This window comes from Capra hircus, chromosome 1 (genome assembly GCF_001704415.2).
Source record: "Capra hircus breed San Clemente chromosome 1, ASM170441v1, whole genome shotgun sequence".
NCBI classification, from domain to species: domain Eukaryota; kingdom Metazoa; phylum Chordata; class Mammalia; order Artiodactyla; family Bovidae; genus Capra; species Capra hircus.
The window spans coordinates 109,704,208-109,720,519 of record NC_030808.1 but is presented as its reverse complement, the minus strand read 5'-3'; the positions used below and the strand labels follow the sequence as shown (position 1 = coordinate 109,720,519).

Sequence of the window (16,312 nt, the reverse complement as noted above, 5' to 3'; positions counted from 1 at the left end):
AGAAATGGAGATGGAGAAGCTGTTCTGCTCACATACCTGAGCCCCTAATCAAGTCTCATCTGAAGGTTTTTCCCCATTGCATGCACTAATGCATTCCTTTTATTGTTTAAACCAGTATGGGTTGGGTCTTTGGTTGCTGATAGTCACATGCAACCTAATTATTATGGTGCTAGTGGGCTTCCCAGGTGGCTCAGATGGTAAAGAATTTGCCTGCAATGCAGAAGATCTGGGTTCAATCCCTGGGACAGGAGGATCTCCTGAAGAAGGAAATAGCAACCCACTACCTTCCCAATGTGGAGAAGGCAATGGCACCCCACTCCAGTACTCTTGCCTGGAAAATCCCATGGACGGAGGAGCCTGGAAGGCTGCAGTCCATGGGGTCGCTGAGAGTCGGACATGACTGAGCGACTTCCCTTACACTTTTCACTGTCATGCATTGGAGAAGGAAATGGCAACCCACTCCAGTGTTCTTGCCTGGAGAATCCCAGGGACGGGGGAGCCTGGTGGGCTGCTGTCTATGGGGTCGCACAGAGTCGGACACGACTGAAGTGACTTAGCAGCAGCAGCAACCTTCCCAATGACAAGCCAAGTATTCTTGCCTGGAGAATCCCATGGACAGAGGAGCCTGGCAGGCTGCAGTCCATAGGGTCACAAAGAGTCAGAAGAGCCTTGGCATGCACTCAGAGAATAACTAATCTGCCATCTAGAAGGTGAGCCTTTGCTCTCATTACAGGCTGTTTTCCCCATAAGTGAAGACATGCGCAGGTCTTCCCCAGGGCCCCATCTGAGAAACTGTAGATCCCAAGGAGTGCACAACCACACTGAACTTTCATTAAAGGTGTTCTGCAGTGACTACGGATTTGCACACTTGATGTGTTTGTATTACTGTACCTGTGGTGGTTAATTTTGTGTGTCAGCTTCACTGGGTCAGAGGGTACCCAGATATTTGAGTAAACATTATTCTCAGTGTGTCTGTGAGGGTGTTTCCAGATGACACTGGCATCTAAATAGGCCCAGCTGTGATGAGAGGATAACAGGCAGGAGGAAATGAACTGCAAGTGGCAGACGTCTTTTTCCTTCTCTACACAGAATTAAAAGAGGCTTCTTTTAATTCTGTGTTGAGGACACCTGGTTCTGCCTTGAGCTAACCAATACATTTCTCTTATAGAAATGTTTTTCTTCAGCTATGTTAATGAAACTATGTATTTGCTTTGGAATCTGCCTTTCTTCAAAAGGGTTCCCCCTAAGACTGACTTTTTTTCTTTTCTCAAACCTTGGGCTGAGAATGGGCTCAATAAACCAGTATTCATGTTAACTGTTTTATGATGCACCTCTTGCCATCCTATCTCAAAAATGCATACTGTGGGAGAGGGGCCTGGTGAAACTCTCTCAGCCTTGAGGTGTCTCTCTTATCTGATTAATAGCTTTCTAACAGACATAAAACACCTTGCTAAAAACTAGTAAGGTCACTCTTTCTGTCCCCTTCTGATGTCTATGTCAGAAGCTTTCTCTCTCTCTGTTATACTTTAATAAAACTTTGTTGCAGGAAAAGCTCCAAGTAGTCAAGTCTCATCTCTGACCCCAGATCAAAATCCTCTCCTCTGGAGGTCACGAATCCTGGTATAACACATGGCTTGCAGCAGCAACCTTTCTGTGTGGATCATGTTGTATATAATACAATTTTTACCTCCAGTTGCTTCCTCTTTGCAGCTACATGCAGAAGCCGTAGAAGATGGTACTGTTCTGATTGTTCCAGTCGAGACATCAAGCCTAGGAGTTCTGTGAGGTGTCTGTTAATTGGTTGAGGCTGCTTATCATACACAGCAGGTAAAACCCTCAACAACATGGCGTTACCTGTTAAAGGAACAATAACGAGAATGATGACTTTATCAGTCCATGAGCCATATAAATAATATTATTATCAATGTAATAAATTTTGCACTTCCTCACATATTAGACAGCGCAGGCTGATGGCCAAATCTTCTGCTTAAAATAACATGGTACCTTATTCTGAAAAATCACTAAAGCATTCAACAGGTTCTGTAAAAGGGAATATTTTATGATATGATCAGCATTGTTATCTAATGAAAACTTTTCCTGAGTAATGCGCCCTGGGGAAGAGAATTTGACAGTAACCAGACCGCACCCTTGTGGAGGAAACAGTTCCGATAAAAATTCCTGTTGAGAAACAGCATTTGGATGCTGTTTAAATAAAAACTAAGCAGTGCTGCAAGCATGGATCTAAATGAAACTGAACCAAAAAAAAAAAAAAGTGCAGAGGAATGTATTCATGTTCCTGGGAGATATGGAGGCCTGATTTAGACAACTGACATATGGAGGCTATGCCTTATTTTTATGAATAGTTAGAAAAGTCGCAATGCAAATTTAGATCCTCGATTTCTGCACTGTATCAAGGGAAGTTTAGACTGAGCTTGCTTGTCACATGATTTGCCTCAAAGACTTGTACAGACAACTGGCTTTAAAATGGCAGAACCTAAAGAAGAAAACGACTTAAGCTATGGGACTCATTTGCAAACAACATATGGGAAACATCTGCCTATCACTTATGGTATGGAGTTTTTTTGAAAAATCCCCTCAAGTACTTAAATGTCTCAGAATTTATTTCTAGGGATTTCTTGAACAAGAATTTTCTTGCCTCTATTTATTTTAAATGTGGCTCTCTATATAGAAGTCATACACAGAAAGAATCAAGTAAGCAGTGATTACACATTTGTAAACCCTTATTAAACGGTGGGGACATTTAGCTATGAGGATTAAGAAAAAAAGGCCAGAATTTTCTGAATATCTATGGCAAAATTTAATGAAAGGGTGATTCTGGATCAAAGTGAATGTATCAGGGTGATGGTAAATAACGAGAATTGCTTTTTCCACATATGGCTCATAGAATGGTCTCAAACAGATTTCAATCATATAACCACACAGCCCAAAATATTGGAAATATTCAGATTTTTTTAAATGTGAAAAATATTGTTTTATTTTGTTTTCTGTTTATTTTACTAAGAGCTTTTTCTTAAGAGATCAGGAATTGTCAATGTCATGTCCAATCTATACAAGGCACATTAGCTCATAGAACTTAGCTATGTAGACATACTGATTAACTGCTGGAAAAAGTTACGATAAATGTGACTGTCACTGGAACTGAAGACAGGACACAATATTCATTAAAGGTCCTCAGACTCCTGGGGGGAAAAAACCTAGATTAGTCATTTTTAGCAGACTTGAATTTGTTCAAATAATACAAAATTAAATAGGGGTGTTTTTTAAAACTGATGAAAACACTTTGGTATAGAAATCCTATTACTTTCATTCATAAATTACTATATTCTTCTTCATTATGAAATATTTCAAGTCATTAGACAAATATAGGCAAAAATACAAGGACCGTTGGTGTGCCTACCAACTAACTTTATCAAAACTCAGTTCAGTTCAGTTCAGTTCAGTCTCTCAGTCGTGTCCAACTCTTTTCGACCCCATGAATCACAGCACGCCAGGCCTCCCTGGCCATCAACAACTCCCAGAGTTCACCCAAACTCATGTCCATTGAGTCGGTGATGCCATCCAGCCATCTCATCCTCTGTCGTCCCCTTCTCCTCCTGCCCACAATCCCTCCCAGCATCAGAGTCTTTTCCAACGAGTCAGCTCTTCACATGAGGTGGCCAAAGTACTGGAGTTTCAGCTTCAGCATCAGTCCTTTCAATGAACACCCAGGACTGGTTTCCTTTAGGATGGACTGGTTGGATCTCCTTGCAGTCCAAGGGACCCTCAAGAGTCTTCTCCAACACCACAGTAGAGTTTGAGAATCTGAATTTCTAACAAGTTCTCAGGTGATGTTGATGGTCACTGGACCACATAATTAAGTAGTAAAGCAGTGGGTTTGTCCCTGGGAGTTAAGTTTCTAGATGTTCCAAAATTTCTTCTCAAAATGGTTGTAGTAGTTTTCTATAGCCGCCATAAGAAACTGACATAAGCTTGTGGCCCAAAATAATACAAATTTATTATCATATATTTCTGTAATACAGAAGTCTATCATGAGTCTCACTGGGCAAAAATCCAGGTCTTGGAAAGGCTGGGTTCCTTCTTGGAGGTTGTAGGAAGGAATCTGTTTCTTGGCTTTTCTGGTGTCTAGAGACCACCAGCATTCTTTGCTTTGGGGTCTCCTTCCTTCATCTTCAAAGTTAGCTACACAGCATTCTCTGACCCTGCTTCCATCACTACACCTCTTCCTCTGATTATCTCTTCTGCCTTTCTTTGACTTAAGCACCCTTGTGATAACATTTGCAATGAAACACATTGTGTTCTCAGGTTGTGGGAATTAAGATGTGAACTACTTTAGGGGGGAGGTCATTATTCTGCCTACCACCATGATTATAACAACTTACTTACCTATCAGAAGCATCAATGTTTCTGTTGCCAACATTTAGTCTTGGCAGACACCCGTTTTTGCCAATCTGATGGGGTATAAAAATGTTACCTTACTTTTTGTTCTAATTTTCATTTCTTTAATTACTTCTGAGGCTGAGCAACCTTTTTATGTTGCTCTTCCATGATTTAGCCTTTCATATCCTTTGCCTGTTTTCAATCAAGATGTCTGTGTTTTCTCACTGATTTGTGAAAGTCACTCAGTTGTGTCCGACTCTTTGCAACCCCATGGACTATACAGTCCATGGAATTCTCCAGGCAAGCATACTGGCGTGGGTAGCCTTTCCCTTCTCCAGCGGATCTTCCCAACCCGGGAATTGAACCGGGGTCTCCCGCATGGCAGATAGTTTCTTTACCAACTGAGCTATCAGGGAAGCACTGATCTGTAGAAATTCCTTATTTATTCTGGACACTAGTTTTTGCTCTGTCAGTTTTAAAGTTGTAATCCTAATGGAGTTGGTTTTTAAATTTATTTTATGGTTTATAAATTTTTTAATTGAGAAATCTTTCCCTACCCATGTTCATAAAAATATTCTACTATAAGTACTATTCTCCTAAAAGTATTATGATTTTGTTTTGTCTTAATCATCTGGATTTTATTTTTGTGTATATAAGGAAGGGATCTAATTATAAATTTATATATGTGTGTGTGTATATAAACAATTGTCTCAGATCAATTTATTCAGTGGCCAACTGTTTCCCTTCTGATTTGTAATACTTCTTCCATATATAAAGGTTCCCGTGTATATGGGTCTGGTTATTTACCATACCTTCACCAATTATGTATACTAAGTCACTTCAGTCGTGTCTGACTCATTATGACATTATAGACTGCAGCCTGCCAGGCTCCTCTGTCCATGGGATTCTCCAGGCAAGAATACCGGAGTGGATTGCCATTTCCTCCTCCAGGGGATCTTCCTGACCCAGGGATCAAACCCACGTCTCTTATGTCTCCTGATTTGGCAGGTTGATTCTTTGCCACTAGAGCCACCCGGGAAGCCCTTTATACATTTTCTTAATTACAATTTATAATAAGTCATTATACCTCACAAGGCAAGTTTCTTCATCTTCTGCTTCAGATTCCTCTTATTTTTTCATTTTCTGCTTCAAATTCCTCTTGGTTACTTTATATAAATTTTACCATTAGTTTGTCAACTTCCTTGTAAAGCTAGGTTAGGATTATTTTTCACACTGAATATATAGACTAATTTGGGATAACTGACATCTCTGTGAAACTGAGTCCTCTCATTTAAGAACATGATATATTCTTCTATGTAACTTTTTTTATATCTCTAAAGTTTTGTGATATTAGCTGTGCCTTGTTTATCTTTTATTAAATTGATTCCTAAGTATTCCATAGTTGTTGTTGCTATTGTAAATTGTAAGTTTTGGTTTTTTAAAGATGTTTTCTATTTATCTGCTATATTAAGAAATCAATAAATTTTTGTGCAGTGATCTTTCATCCAGCAAAACTTGTTTAGTTCTTTTTTTTAATTAATGGAGTCTCAAGATTTTCTGTAGAAAAATAATCAAATTATAATAAGTAACAACTTTGTAATATGCCTTAAGTTTCTTTTATTGTCCTACTTTACCAGCTGGGACCTCCAACACTTTGATGAGTAGAACCAGGTCCTGATCATCATTTTCTAATTCCTGTTTTTAAAGAGTATGCTTCTAAGGATTCATCATAATGTATGTATATGTTTCTACATATTCTTGGTATTTATATTTTATCAGTTTAAGTTCCTGTCTTTTTCCTAGTTTGAACATGAATGAATGTTAGATTTTATTAATCGACTTTTCTGCATCTGTCCATATGACCATATGATTTCTCTTTTAAATTGTTACTGTAGTAAATGAATGAGTATTCTAATGTTTAATCAATCTTGCACTCTTGGAATGCACTCAACTTGGTATGATATATTTGAAAGCATGTATTACTGGATTTCTTGGGCTAATACTTCATTTAGAGCTTCTGCATCTATATTCTTAAATGAGACTGACTTGCAGTTTTCCTTTCTTGTGTTGACCTTGTCTTTTTTTTTTTTTAGTATCATCCTTACTAGACATATAAAAAGAATTTAGTGCACTCCTGCACACACTATTCTCAGAGGCAGTTAATATAAAATGGGAATTATGTGTTCCTTGCATGGTAGAACTTGCTTATCAAACTTTCTGGGCAATGTTCTATACATTTTACTATATCAAATTTTAAATTATATACATTTCTATATCCTTTTGAAGTTTTTAGCATTTTAATCATCAGTTGTGGCAAAAATGGACTTATCAGTTATAAGAAGCATGTGAAAATCTGCCTTTATGACTATGGATTTACCAATTTTTCCTTATAAGTCTATCAATATTGGCATATTTTTTTGAACCGATGCTACTAGATAGTTCTGAGGTATCTTCTTAGCAAATTATTTATTTCATCATAATTTCATTACTCTCTTTGCCTTAAAGTCTATTTTTGACTAATATTAATACAGCTATGCTAGCTTTTCTGAATAGCCCTTGTTTGGTATATTCTCTCACCACCTTTAAATTTTTTCCTTTCAGGGTTTCTAGATTCTTGTGTTTTATGTGTGATCTTATAAGTGACATAGAACTGGACTTAAAATATATTCCTATCTGACAACTTTTGTCTCTTAACTGGAATGTTTGTTTCATTAATATTTAGTGATTAGTATTTACAGTATTAGGTATATTTATAGTATTAGGTATTAGGTATAGTATTAGGTACTACCTAATTAGTATTAGGTATATTTATAGTATTAGGTATATTAGGTATAGTATTAAGTATTTATAGTATTAGGTATATTTATAGTATTAGGTATATTTTACATTACAGGTGCTTTTTGAGAAAGAAATGGCAACCTACTCCAGTATCCCTGCCTGGAGAATCCCATGGGCAGAGAAGCCTGGTGCGCTACAGTCCATGGGGTTGCAAGAGTCTGACGTGACTTAGCAACTAAACAACTGCCACGTGTGCTTTCTTTTTAGCTTCCTTTGTCTATCCTTTTCTTCCCTTCTTTACTACTTCCTATTGAATAGCTCGTTTTTTTGTTTTTTTTTTTTTTAATTCACTCTATTCCTTCTATTTGGTCATTTTATTTCCTCTTGGTTTTGGTGGCTGTCATTTGAAAGATAAATATACTTGAACTAACAAAGAAAAACTAACTTTGCTATCCAGAACAATGAAAGGACTTTAGAATTATTTTCTTAGATCTTTCTTCCAGTTCCTTAATATTCTCTTCAGCTTTGCCAATCCTTTAATTTCTTAAAAATTTCAATTAATTTTTTAACTCAAGGTTATATTTGAGTCTTTAAATAATAGGCCTATTTTTCTTCTTTTGACAGTGTCTTTTTCGTTTTTCAGGTTTCCAGTTCTTTCAAACACACTTATTTTCCAGTTTCTAGCTGATATTTTAAATAAATGAAATTCTTGAGGGAGGGGTGTCCAATCCCTTTTGGTTTCTGCTGGTTCTCATTTATGGTAGATTGTTTAATCCTATGTTTAAATATTTTTTATTATGAATTTTCACTGTGGCAGATAGTACACATTTGCTTCTCGAACATGTATAAGGGCAGGCCCAAAGTCGCAAACTCTTAGGGACCTTGTAGAGTTCAGTCAAAGAGAGACAGGCTTACTTCTCTCTTTTCTGTGCTAGGGTAAGGACTGGGGCTATATCTATTGAAATCTAGTCAGTTAACTCCCCACCCAGACCTAAGCCTTGTGGCCCTTAACACTTGGTTAACACAGAACTGAAACATCTCTTCCCCCTTCACCTCCCCTGATGTGTGTGTGTGTGTGTGTGTGTGTGTGTGTGTGTGTGTGTGTGTGTGTGTAGGGGGGCTCTAGATTTAGCTCATGGGCTCACTGACCAGTTTTTGGTTCCCTCTCTTTGGGTAGGTGGCATTAGTGGTAAAGAACCCACCTGCCGATGAAAGAGACATAAGAGATGTGGGTTCAATCCCTGGGTCAGGAAGATCTCTTGGAGAAGGGGATGGCAACTCACTCCAGTATTCTTGCCTGGGAAATTCAATGGACACAGGAGATTAGCAGGGCTGCAGTCCATAGGGTCACAAAGAGTTGGACATGACTGAAGCGACTTATCACCCTTGGCCTCTGGATATTGTCCTTACTTTATTGGGAACTTATTTGTATATTTAAAGTTTTTAATTATTATTCAAATGTAAACACATTTCTAGTTTTTTTTTTTTTCAGCAAAGTTTTCAGCTTATATAGATCTCCATATACTGACAGAAGCAGGAATCCCTAAATTTACTTTAAAAACATGATCTTTGACTCTGAGCCTAGTGAAATAAGATACCCACATAATAGATTATGAAAAGAAACACACCTAAAAAGTCAGTTTATTCCTTTCCCCCGACTTCTCCTTATTTTCGGTTTACTAGTTTTGCTGTGCTTCTCATTAAAAAGTATGTTTATAAAAGTATAGTTGTAACTCCAGAAGGATTAAAGATGGAATGACTTGAAATGGATTTGGATTACAGAACCATACAAATTCTTACTGTGTTGGTTTATCTTGAAATCAGAAAGTAACTTTCACATCTTAGACCTGTAAAACTGTACAAAGAAAAAGTGAAAAAATGTTTTCTATGTGTAAAGGGTTGTGAAATAATGAGAGCGCACACAAAATGCTGGGATGATGCTCTTGCTTTCACACCTCTATGCCTGCTGAATCTATTCCCCTAAATCTCTATTCCCCTAATCCCTCTCCTCTCCCTCTCATCCTTCAGTACTACCAATTCAAGTTACAACAGCTAATCCCCAGGGGGAAACAGTCCTAGCCTTGTCTTCCCCTTTCTTTCCCCTCTGACACTCCTCCAATTAATCTGACTGTACTGTAAACCTTTGCGGTTTACTATTGTGCAACGTCCCCCGTCCCCCACATCTCCTTCACCCTCCTTTCCCCCAGCCCCCTCCCCCACAAATCTGGGGAAATCCCGTTAAGGCAGTGCCACTGGCATTACTCATTCATCCCCATTCAGACTTTCCCCAGCATTTATTAAGGGCCCTCAGCTCCTGCCTCTCACTCGCACTCTCCTCCGCTCCTTCTGCACTCTGAGAGCCTCTTGCCTCGTCCCCTCCCGACAGCGGTGGGAAGAACGTCGTCTCTCCAGCAATGCACATCTCTGTGATTCTGTTTTGTGCTCTCTGGTCTGCAGTGTCGGCGGAGAACTCAGATGATTATGAGCTCATGTATGTGAATTTGGACAACGAAATAGACAATGGACTCCATCCCACTGAGGACCGTAAGTTCGTTTTAACTCTTTCTCTGCTAACCCTTAACTACATATCTACCTCCTTAGGTCTAAGTATTATACATATATTTTGTTGCCAATGCAATAAACAACAACAACCAAAAAAGAGTTTTGCAAAAGAGAAAAGCACGTCAGGAAAGGAGGTTTCATAAAGTTACTTCTCTCAGATACGTAATGGGTCGAATTGTATGAAATCGCCGGTATTCGTCTGTTTTGAGAGAATTGCCATGAACGGCAATTTCATCGAGTTCAACTTATAAAACCTGCAAGGTTTCCTTAAAGGGAAGGGGGTCCTGGGGACGGGCTGTCACTTGGCGACCATCGAGGGAGGTCGGCATTTTACAAAGAACACCCGAGGGAGGGTCAGGTCTGTAATGCGTGTATGTTCCCCGCTCTAGCCACGCCGTGCGACTGCAGTCGTGAGAACTCCGAGTGGGACAAGCTCTTCACCATGCTGGAGAACTCGCAGATGCGGGAGGGCATGCTGCTGCACGCCACCGAAGCCGTGCTCCAGGGAGAGCTGCAGAAGCTGAGGGCCGAGCTGGGCCGGCTGGCGGGCAGCCTGCAGAGCCTGTGCGCGCCGGAGGCCCCCGCCGAAGCCAGGCTGGCCCGGGCGCTGGACGAGCTGCTGCAGGCGAGCCGCAATGCTGGCCGCCGGCTGGCACGACTGGAAGAGGCCTGGGCGCCGCGGCCGCAGGAGGAGGCGGGGCGGGCCCTGGGCGCGGTGCTGGAGGAGCTGCGGCGGACGCGGGCCGACCTCCGAGCTGTGCAGGGCTGGGCAGTCAGCCGCTGGCTGCCGGCAGGTAAGGACGCGGGGACTGGTGGGGACCCCTGCGCGGCTTCATTCTCAAAGCGCGAGTTGCGGGAAACCGAGTCAGCCAACCAAGCCTCTAAGGGCAGGCTTTAGTGTGAGGAAACATACCGGCTCACACCCTTCTGTTTCGGCATGCGCGGTCACAGAGCTCAGATACATCATAAAAGGCGGGAAAATTGCTTTCAAAAGTAGTCAGTCTTCAGTGCCGAGGAACCCTGAAGATAGCTGTGTAGGTAACCATCACAGTATTGAAATAGACCTCAAGGGCCTCCAGACTGACACTTGATCGGACCAGGCGTTAGAGAAACTCTACTGGCGAGTTATGAGTGACTGCTCTCAATGTCCAGCTTCCCTCCGTTAGGGATTTCCACTTCTTCTAATATTAGCCTGCCTCTCTCTTTAAGGGAGCTCTGGTTCCCCGCGCTATTTCAGGACCCAGCCTAATTTTTAGGAACGTTTTCCAGTCCCTGGCTGGCCCCTTCTGCCTACCAGTTCTAAACAAGAGACTTGAGGTTGAATCTGATCTCCCAAGGGCCCCTGCCCCGAGCCCCCTGGGTCTGTGAAATAAGCTCCAGAGTGAGCTCCAAGAGTGTGAAGTTTGGAATAAACCAGCAGCTGAGGGATCCACAGTGGGACAGTCAGATGTAGGAGGTAGCTGGCATCCAGGCAGTTCCTCCGGAGTTGTGGAGGATCAGGGTGAAACAGAAGAGAAGCAGTTCAAACCAGATGCAACCTGTCCAAGTCCCATGTGATACTAGTGAACTTCCAAACATATGTGGGCCTGAAACAATACATTTTAAAGATACCTCAAGGAAATATAGGGAAGGTTTGGAGCGAAGAACACTCCTTTACAAAAAGTCAGACTTTCTAAGAAATGGTGCTATAACAATCATTTGTGGGTTATATTAGAAAATCCGTGTTCTAGGTAAGAAAATATAACATACACTTTTCCCTGTTCATAAGCAACTTATGAACAAAAAACAATTACACCCTTCGTTATGTCCAATAAAGCAACTCTTACTATATGGGGTAGGAGGCAGAATCAAGCATATGTGAGAGCATATTTCGTTTAAAATTTCAGATTTATACCAAAATACCAGTCTTTCCTAAATAATTGAGAACTGTTTATCAGTACAAAGCATGTTTTTTAAAGTAGGGCTTCAGAGGGGGGAAAATAATAAAATAAACATACCATAGATCCTTAGTGTAAGTGACAGGACAAACTATAATTCTCTGGCAGTTTTAATGGATGAAATTTCTTGTCTTTTGCAAATCACGTAAAATCACTGTACATATCATGTACTGGGAAAACTGAAGAGTTATGCTAACTTTCACCTCCACCTCTGCATACCAGTTAGAGCAGAAGAAGGATGTATTTCTGAATTCAAAAGTGTTAATTCTTTTTTTAAATTTTTATTTTATTTATTTTTTGTTCTTATTACATCCATTCATACATTTACCCACATGCTTTGATTTTTCCTCTCTTGGTTTCCTGCCAGCTTGGCTCCTAAGGGATTCCTAATCATTCTGTTGTCAGCCTCTTAAGAACCTGGTTTTAATTCTGTTTGGTCTTTGATAATATAATCAGAAAAAAACCTATTAGTTAAAAGCCATTTCATGAGAGAGTTTCTGACATTTTAAAGCCATATCAAGGGTCTCAATCACCGACCCCCAAAAGAAGCCACAGAAAAAACTTGCCAACATGCAGTTCTACTCATTGAACCTACATAACCAGCGCAGCCCAGAGGGGAAGCTGGGTCTCTGAGAGGCAATCAAGGAAGGCTTTGGAATGCAATCCTGAATGACTGGGCTTATTTAAACAGGAAATCAGTTAATTAGATTGCAGTAGGCGCTCTCTCTGAACACTGTTTTACTGAAACATTAGACAATATCTAAAATGCCCAAGCATATGGTGAGCTTTTGTTCCATGAGCTTTGTTTGATTTAAATGACAGGTAGAAGAGTATGCGTCTACCAATTTCATTTTCAAAAAGAATCAATGCCTCATTAAAAATTGATTTTAAAAAATCTTTAGAAATTCAAATTATTCAGGGAAAAAATTAATACCAAAGTATGGCAGGACCAATTTTGTGCTTTAGTGTGATGGTTACTTTTATAGGATTTTCTGAACCTCAATATCTTCTTTGACTATTTCAAAAGGATAAGGTCCATCTGCTTAATTTTTCTGGGTTGGAGCCCACCTCTCAGCCACTTGTAGATGGTTAACTTAGTTTATCACACTACACATGGACATTTGGTTCCTGCAAGTCTTGTTTACCACTTAGTCTTCAAATACTCTGGGAACTTGCTTTTTAAAGCTATCTTATGGTAAATCTTCTTTAAAGGTTGTTATAAAGTGAATACTTAGCCCTAATTTTTGCTGTTGTTTAGTCACTAAGTCATGTCCAACTCTTTTGCGACCCCATGGACTTTAGACCACCAGGCTTCTCTGTGAGATTTCCCAGGCAAGAATATACTGGACTGGGTTGCCATTTCCTTCTCCAAGCCCTAACAGATTTTTTAAAAATTCTTTAATTGGTCTTTTATATGTATATATTTGAGTTCAGCACAAGGTAGAGCTCACTTATTAAAGCTTTTAGCATATTATTTCCCAGAGACACCTGAAAGGTCTTCACTTCAGCATCTGCAGCTCCCTGACTGGCCATGTGACCTGGAGATGGACAGAGGTGGGAGCTCCCACCTCTCATGTTTGAAAGTCTCCTTCTAAGTGTGTATTAGTGAAAATATGTCCTCCATCCGGCCCCTTAGAAGAATTCACTCTTCCTTAAAGGTTTTCTGTTAGGGCTTACATAGTACTTGTAAGCATTTGGACAAAGTGAGAATTTTTAAGCATATCTTTGGTCTACAAAGTATTCCCTGGTGGCTCAGAGGGTAAAGTCTCTGCTTGCAATGTGGGAGACATGGGTTTGATCCCTGGGTCGGGAAGATATCCCGGAGAAGGAAATGACCACCACTCCACTACTCTTGCCTGGAAAATTCAGTGGACAGAGGAGCCTGGTAGGCTACAGTCCTTGGGATCGCAGAGTGGACATGACTGAGCAGCTTCACTCTCTCACTCTTGGTCTACAAAGCTCTTCTCAAACGTTACATACTTGTTGCTTACAGACTTGCAGAATTTAGAAGGAGAAGGGAAGAGCCTTTGACAGATAACTGTTAAGCCTGGAGAGACTCTGGGGCTCATCAAAAGCTATACAGCTTGCTAGTAAAACAAACTGAATTCCAGTTCTTTTAGCCAAATCCAGGGATTCTACCACTCAGAGGCAGTGCAGTGTGCTGGTTAAGGTTGTGGCTCCTGCAGCCAGAACTGTGGATGTTGTTCAGTTGCTAAGTCCTGTCCAACTCTGCGACCCCATAGACTGCAGCACGCTGGACTTCCCTGTCCTTCATTATCTCCCAGAGTTTGCTCAAACTCATGTCTGTTGAGTCAACGATGCCATCCAACCATCTCATCCTCTGTCACTCCCTTCACCCCCTGTCCTCAACCTTTCCCAGCATCAGGGTCTTTTCCAGGGAGTCAGCGCTTAGCATCAGGTGGCCAAGTGCCCAAGTTTGAGCCTAGTTTCACTATTTCTCTGTGTGCCTTCTTTTCCATTTAAATGCTTCCCTTAATGAGATGGTTGGATTTCCTTATTCCTGTTTTCTTTGCACTATAGAGATTACACTTGGGCCCCTCAAGTCATAACATATTGCTGCATGTAGTTTTCAGTTGTAGTCATTAAAAGGCCCATCCTAAAATGAATTTGTATTTTCTCTCATATTCTTACTTTCTTGCAACTCTAGGTTGTGAAACAGCCATTTTATTCCCCATGCGTTCCAAGAAGATTTTTGCAAGCGTGCATCCGGTGACACCAATGAAACTTGAGAGTTTCAGTGCCTGCATTTGGGTCAAAGCCACAGAAGTATTAAACAAAACAGTCCTGTTTTCCTATGGCACAAAGAGGAATCCATATGAGATCCAGCTGTACCTCAGCTATCGGTCCATAATGTTTGTGGTGGGTGGAGAGGAAAACAGACTGGTCGCTGATGCTGTGATTTCCCCAGGAACATGGACCCATCTGTGCAGCACCTGGGATTCAAAGAAAGGGCACATGGCTTTGTGGGTAAATGGTGACTTGGTGGCCACCGCTGTTGATATGGCCACAGGCCACGTTGTTCCTGAGGGAGGAATCCTGCAGATTGGGCAAGAAAAGAATGGCATAGGTGGTGGCTTTGATGAAACATTAGCCTTCTCTGGCAGACTCACAGGCTTCAATATCTGGGATGGTGTTCTCAGCAATGAAGAGATAAGAGGGGCCGGAGGAGCAGAATCCTGTCACATCCGGGGCAATGTGGTTGGGTGGGGAGTCACAGAGATTCAGCCCCATGGAGGAGCGCAGTATGTTTCTTAAGGGCTGTGAAACTCTACTTGAAGCCAAAGAAATAAACTCACATCTTAAACATACGCCAGTTGAAGGAGAGAGTTGAGATCAATCTTTATTTATCTTGGCAAAATACTGAGTAAACAGTTGAAAGGGAGACATTGGAGAAGGCTTTTGGGGATATTGTTACTAGATTTTATGCCATGGTGCTTTCAGATTAATGCTATGTCTTTGTCAGATAAACTCTCCAATAATTAAAAAGGACTGTATGAATGAACAGAAGGACAACTGTTTTACTTTTCTTTGGTTAATTTCATTTTGGCCTGAGATGAATTTTACATTGGAAGAATAATAAAATTTGTTGTCCATTGTTCATTGATATATGCCTTATTATGAAAAAATGATGATAAAACATATTTATACTTCAATGTGACTTAACAAATACAAATGTAGCTTATGTGTGATAATCAAATGTCATTTTTTTGAGGAGATAGTTATATAAGTTATATTGTAAAGTGGTTTTGTATTAATTTTATTAAGACTATTTTTGTAAAGCTCTACTGTAAATAAAATATTTTATAAAACTAGTCCATGTCATCTAAGTATATATTTAAACTGTCTGGAAGCAAATCCATACTTCTCATTTTTTTATCTAAATCAAACACTAGTTTTCAGATGCTAATCTACTATGCAAATAGTAATGGTTAGATTGTTAGAGGTGCTTCCCTGGTGGCTCAGTGGTAAAGAATATGCCTGCAATGCAGGAGACTTGGGTTTGATCCCTGGGTCGGGAAGATCCCCTGGAGAAGGAAATGGCAACCCACTCCAATATTCTTGCCTCGGAAATCCCATGGACTGAGGAGCCTGGCGGGCTACAGTTCATGGGGTCACAAAAGAGTTGGACACAACTTAATGACTAAACAACAACAATACTGTTAGAAGCAAACTATAGAATTGTTTTATGCACTGGCTTTCTATAAGTCATAAGCAAGAAAGATGATCTTAGCTAAGTCAATTCATCTCTCTGGGTTTTAGTTTGCTCAACTGAGAAATCAAGGAATTGAAGAAATAATGATCCCTTCCAACTTGATAATGCTGTTAACATACACAACTTTCTGTCCCAGGTATACATGGAAAGAAAGTATGGATTATCAAAGTCCTCAGATTCACATGATGCCTGCAAGAGATGACTGAGGATTCTTATTGTGGTTGTTATTTAGTCATTAAGCTTGACTGACTCTTTTGTGACCCCAGCGACTGTAGCCCACCAGGCTCCTCTGTCCATGAGATTTCCCAGGCAAGAATACTGGAGTAGACTGCTATTTCCTTCTCCAAGGGATCTTCCCCACTCAGGGACTGAACCCGAGTATCCTGCATTGGCAGGTGGATTC

At 40.5% G+C, this 16,312-nt stretch overlaps 2 protein-coding genes across 2 annotated transcripts in view; one reads left to right on the top strand and one right to left on the bottom strand.

Annotated features, from left to right (window-relative positions):
• The window catches only part of VEPH1 (ventricular zone expressed PH domain containing 1), a 266,803-nt gene that overhangs the window by 170,865 nt on the left and 79,626 nt on the right, over window positions 1-16,312 (bottom strand). The window contains exon 5 of the mRNA XM_013965131.2: window positions 1,688-1,854. Within this exon, the coding sequence (XP_013820585.2) occupies window positions 1,688-1,854 (167 nt within the window). The remainder of the gene's footprint in view (window positions 1-1,687; window positions 1,855-16,312) is intronic.
• PTX3 (pentraxin 3) lies at window positions 9,446-15,508 on the top strand. The gene is made up of 3 exons (XM_018048475.1): window positions 9,446-9,720; window positions 10,128-10,532; window positions 14,344-15,508. Exons 1-3 carry the CDS (start codon window positions 9,591-9,593, stop codon window positions 14,949-14,951), a joined length of 1,143 nt encoding a protein of 380 aa, XP_017903964.1. The 5' UTR covers window positions 9,446-9,590; the 3' UTR covers window positions 14,952-15,508.

What these genes read in the sequence shown, in the direction of transcription:
- PTX3 (XM_018048475.1), top strand. Translation starts at nt 9,591, where the DNA reads ATGCACATCTCTGTGATTCTGTTTTGTGCTCTCTGGTCTGCAGTGTCG. An exon ending in ACTCCATCCCACTGAGGACC is followed by an intron (nt 9,721 to 10,127) that starts GTAAGTTCGTTT and finishes TCCCCGCTCTAG; the next exon opens with CCACGCCGTGCGACTGCAGT. An exon ending in CAGCCGCTGGCTGCCGGCAG is followed by an intron (nt 10,533 to 14,343) that starts GTAAGGACGCGG and finishes TTGCAACTCTAG; the next exon opens with GTTGTGAAACAGCCATTTTA.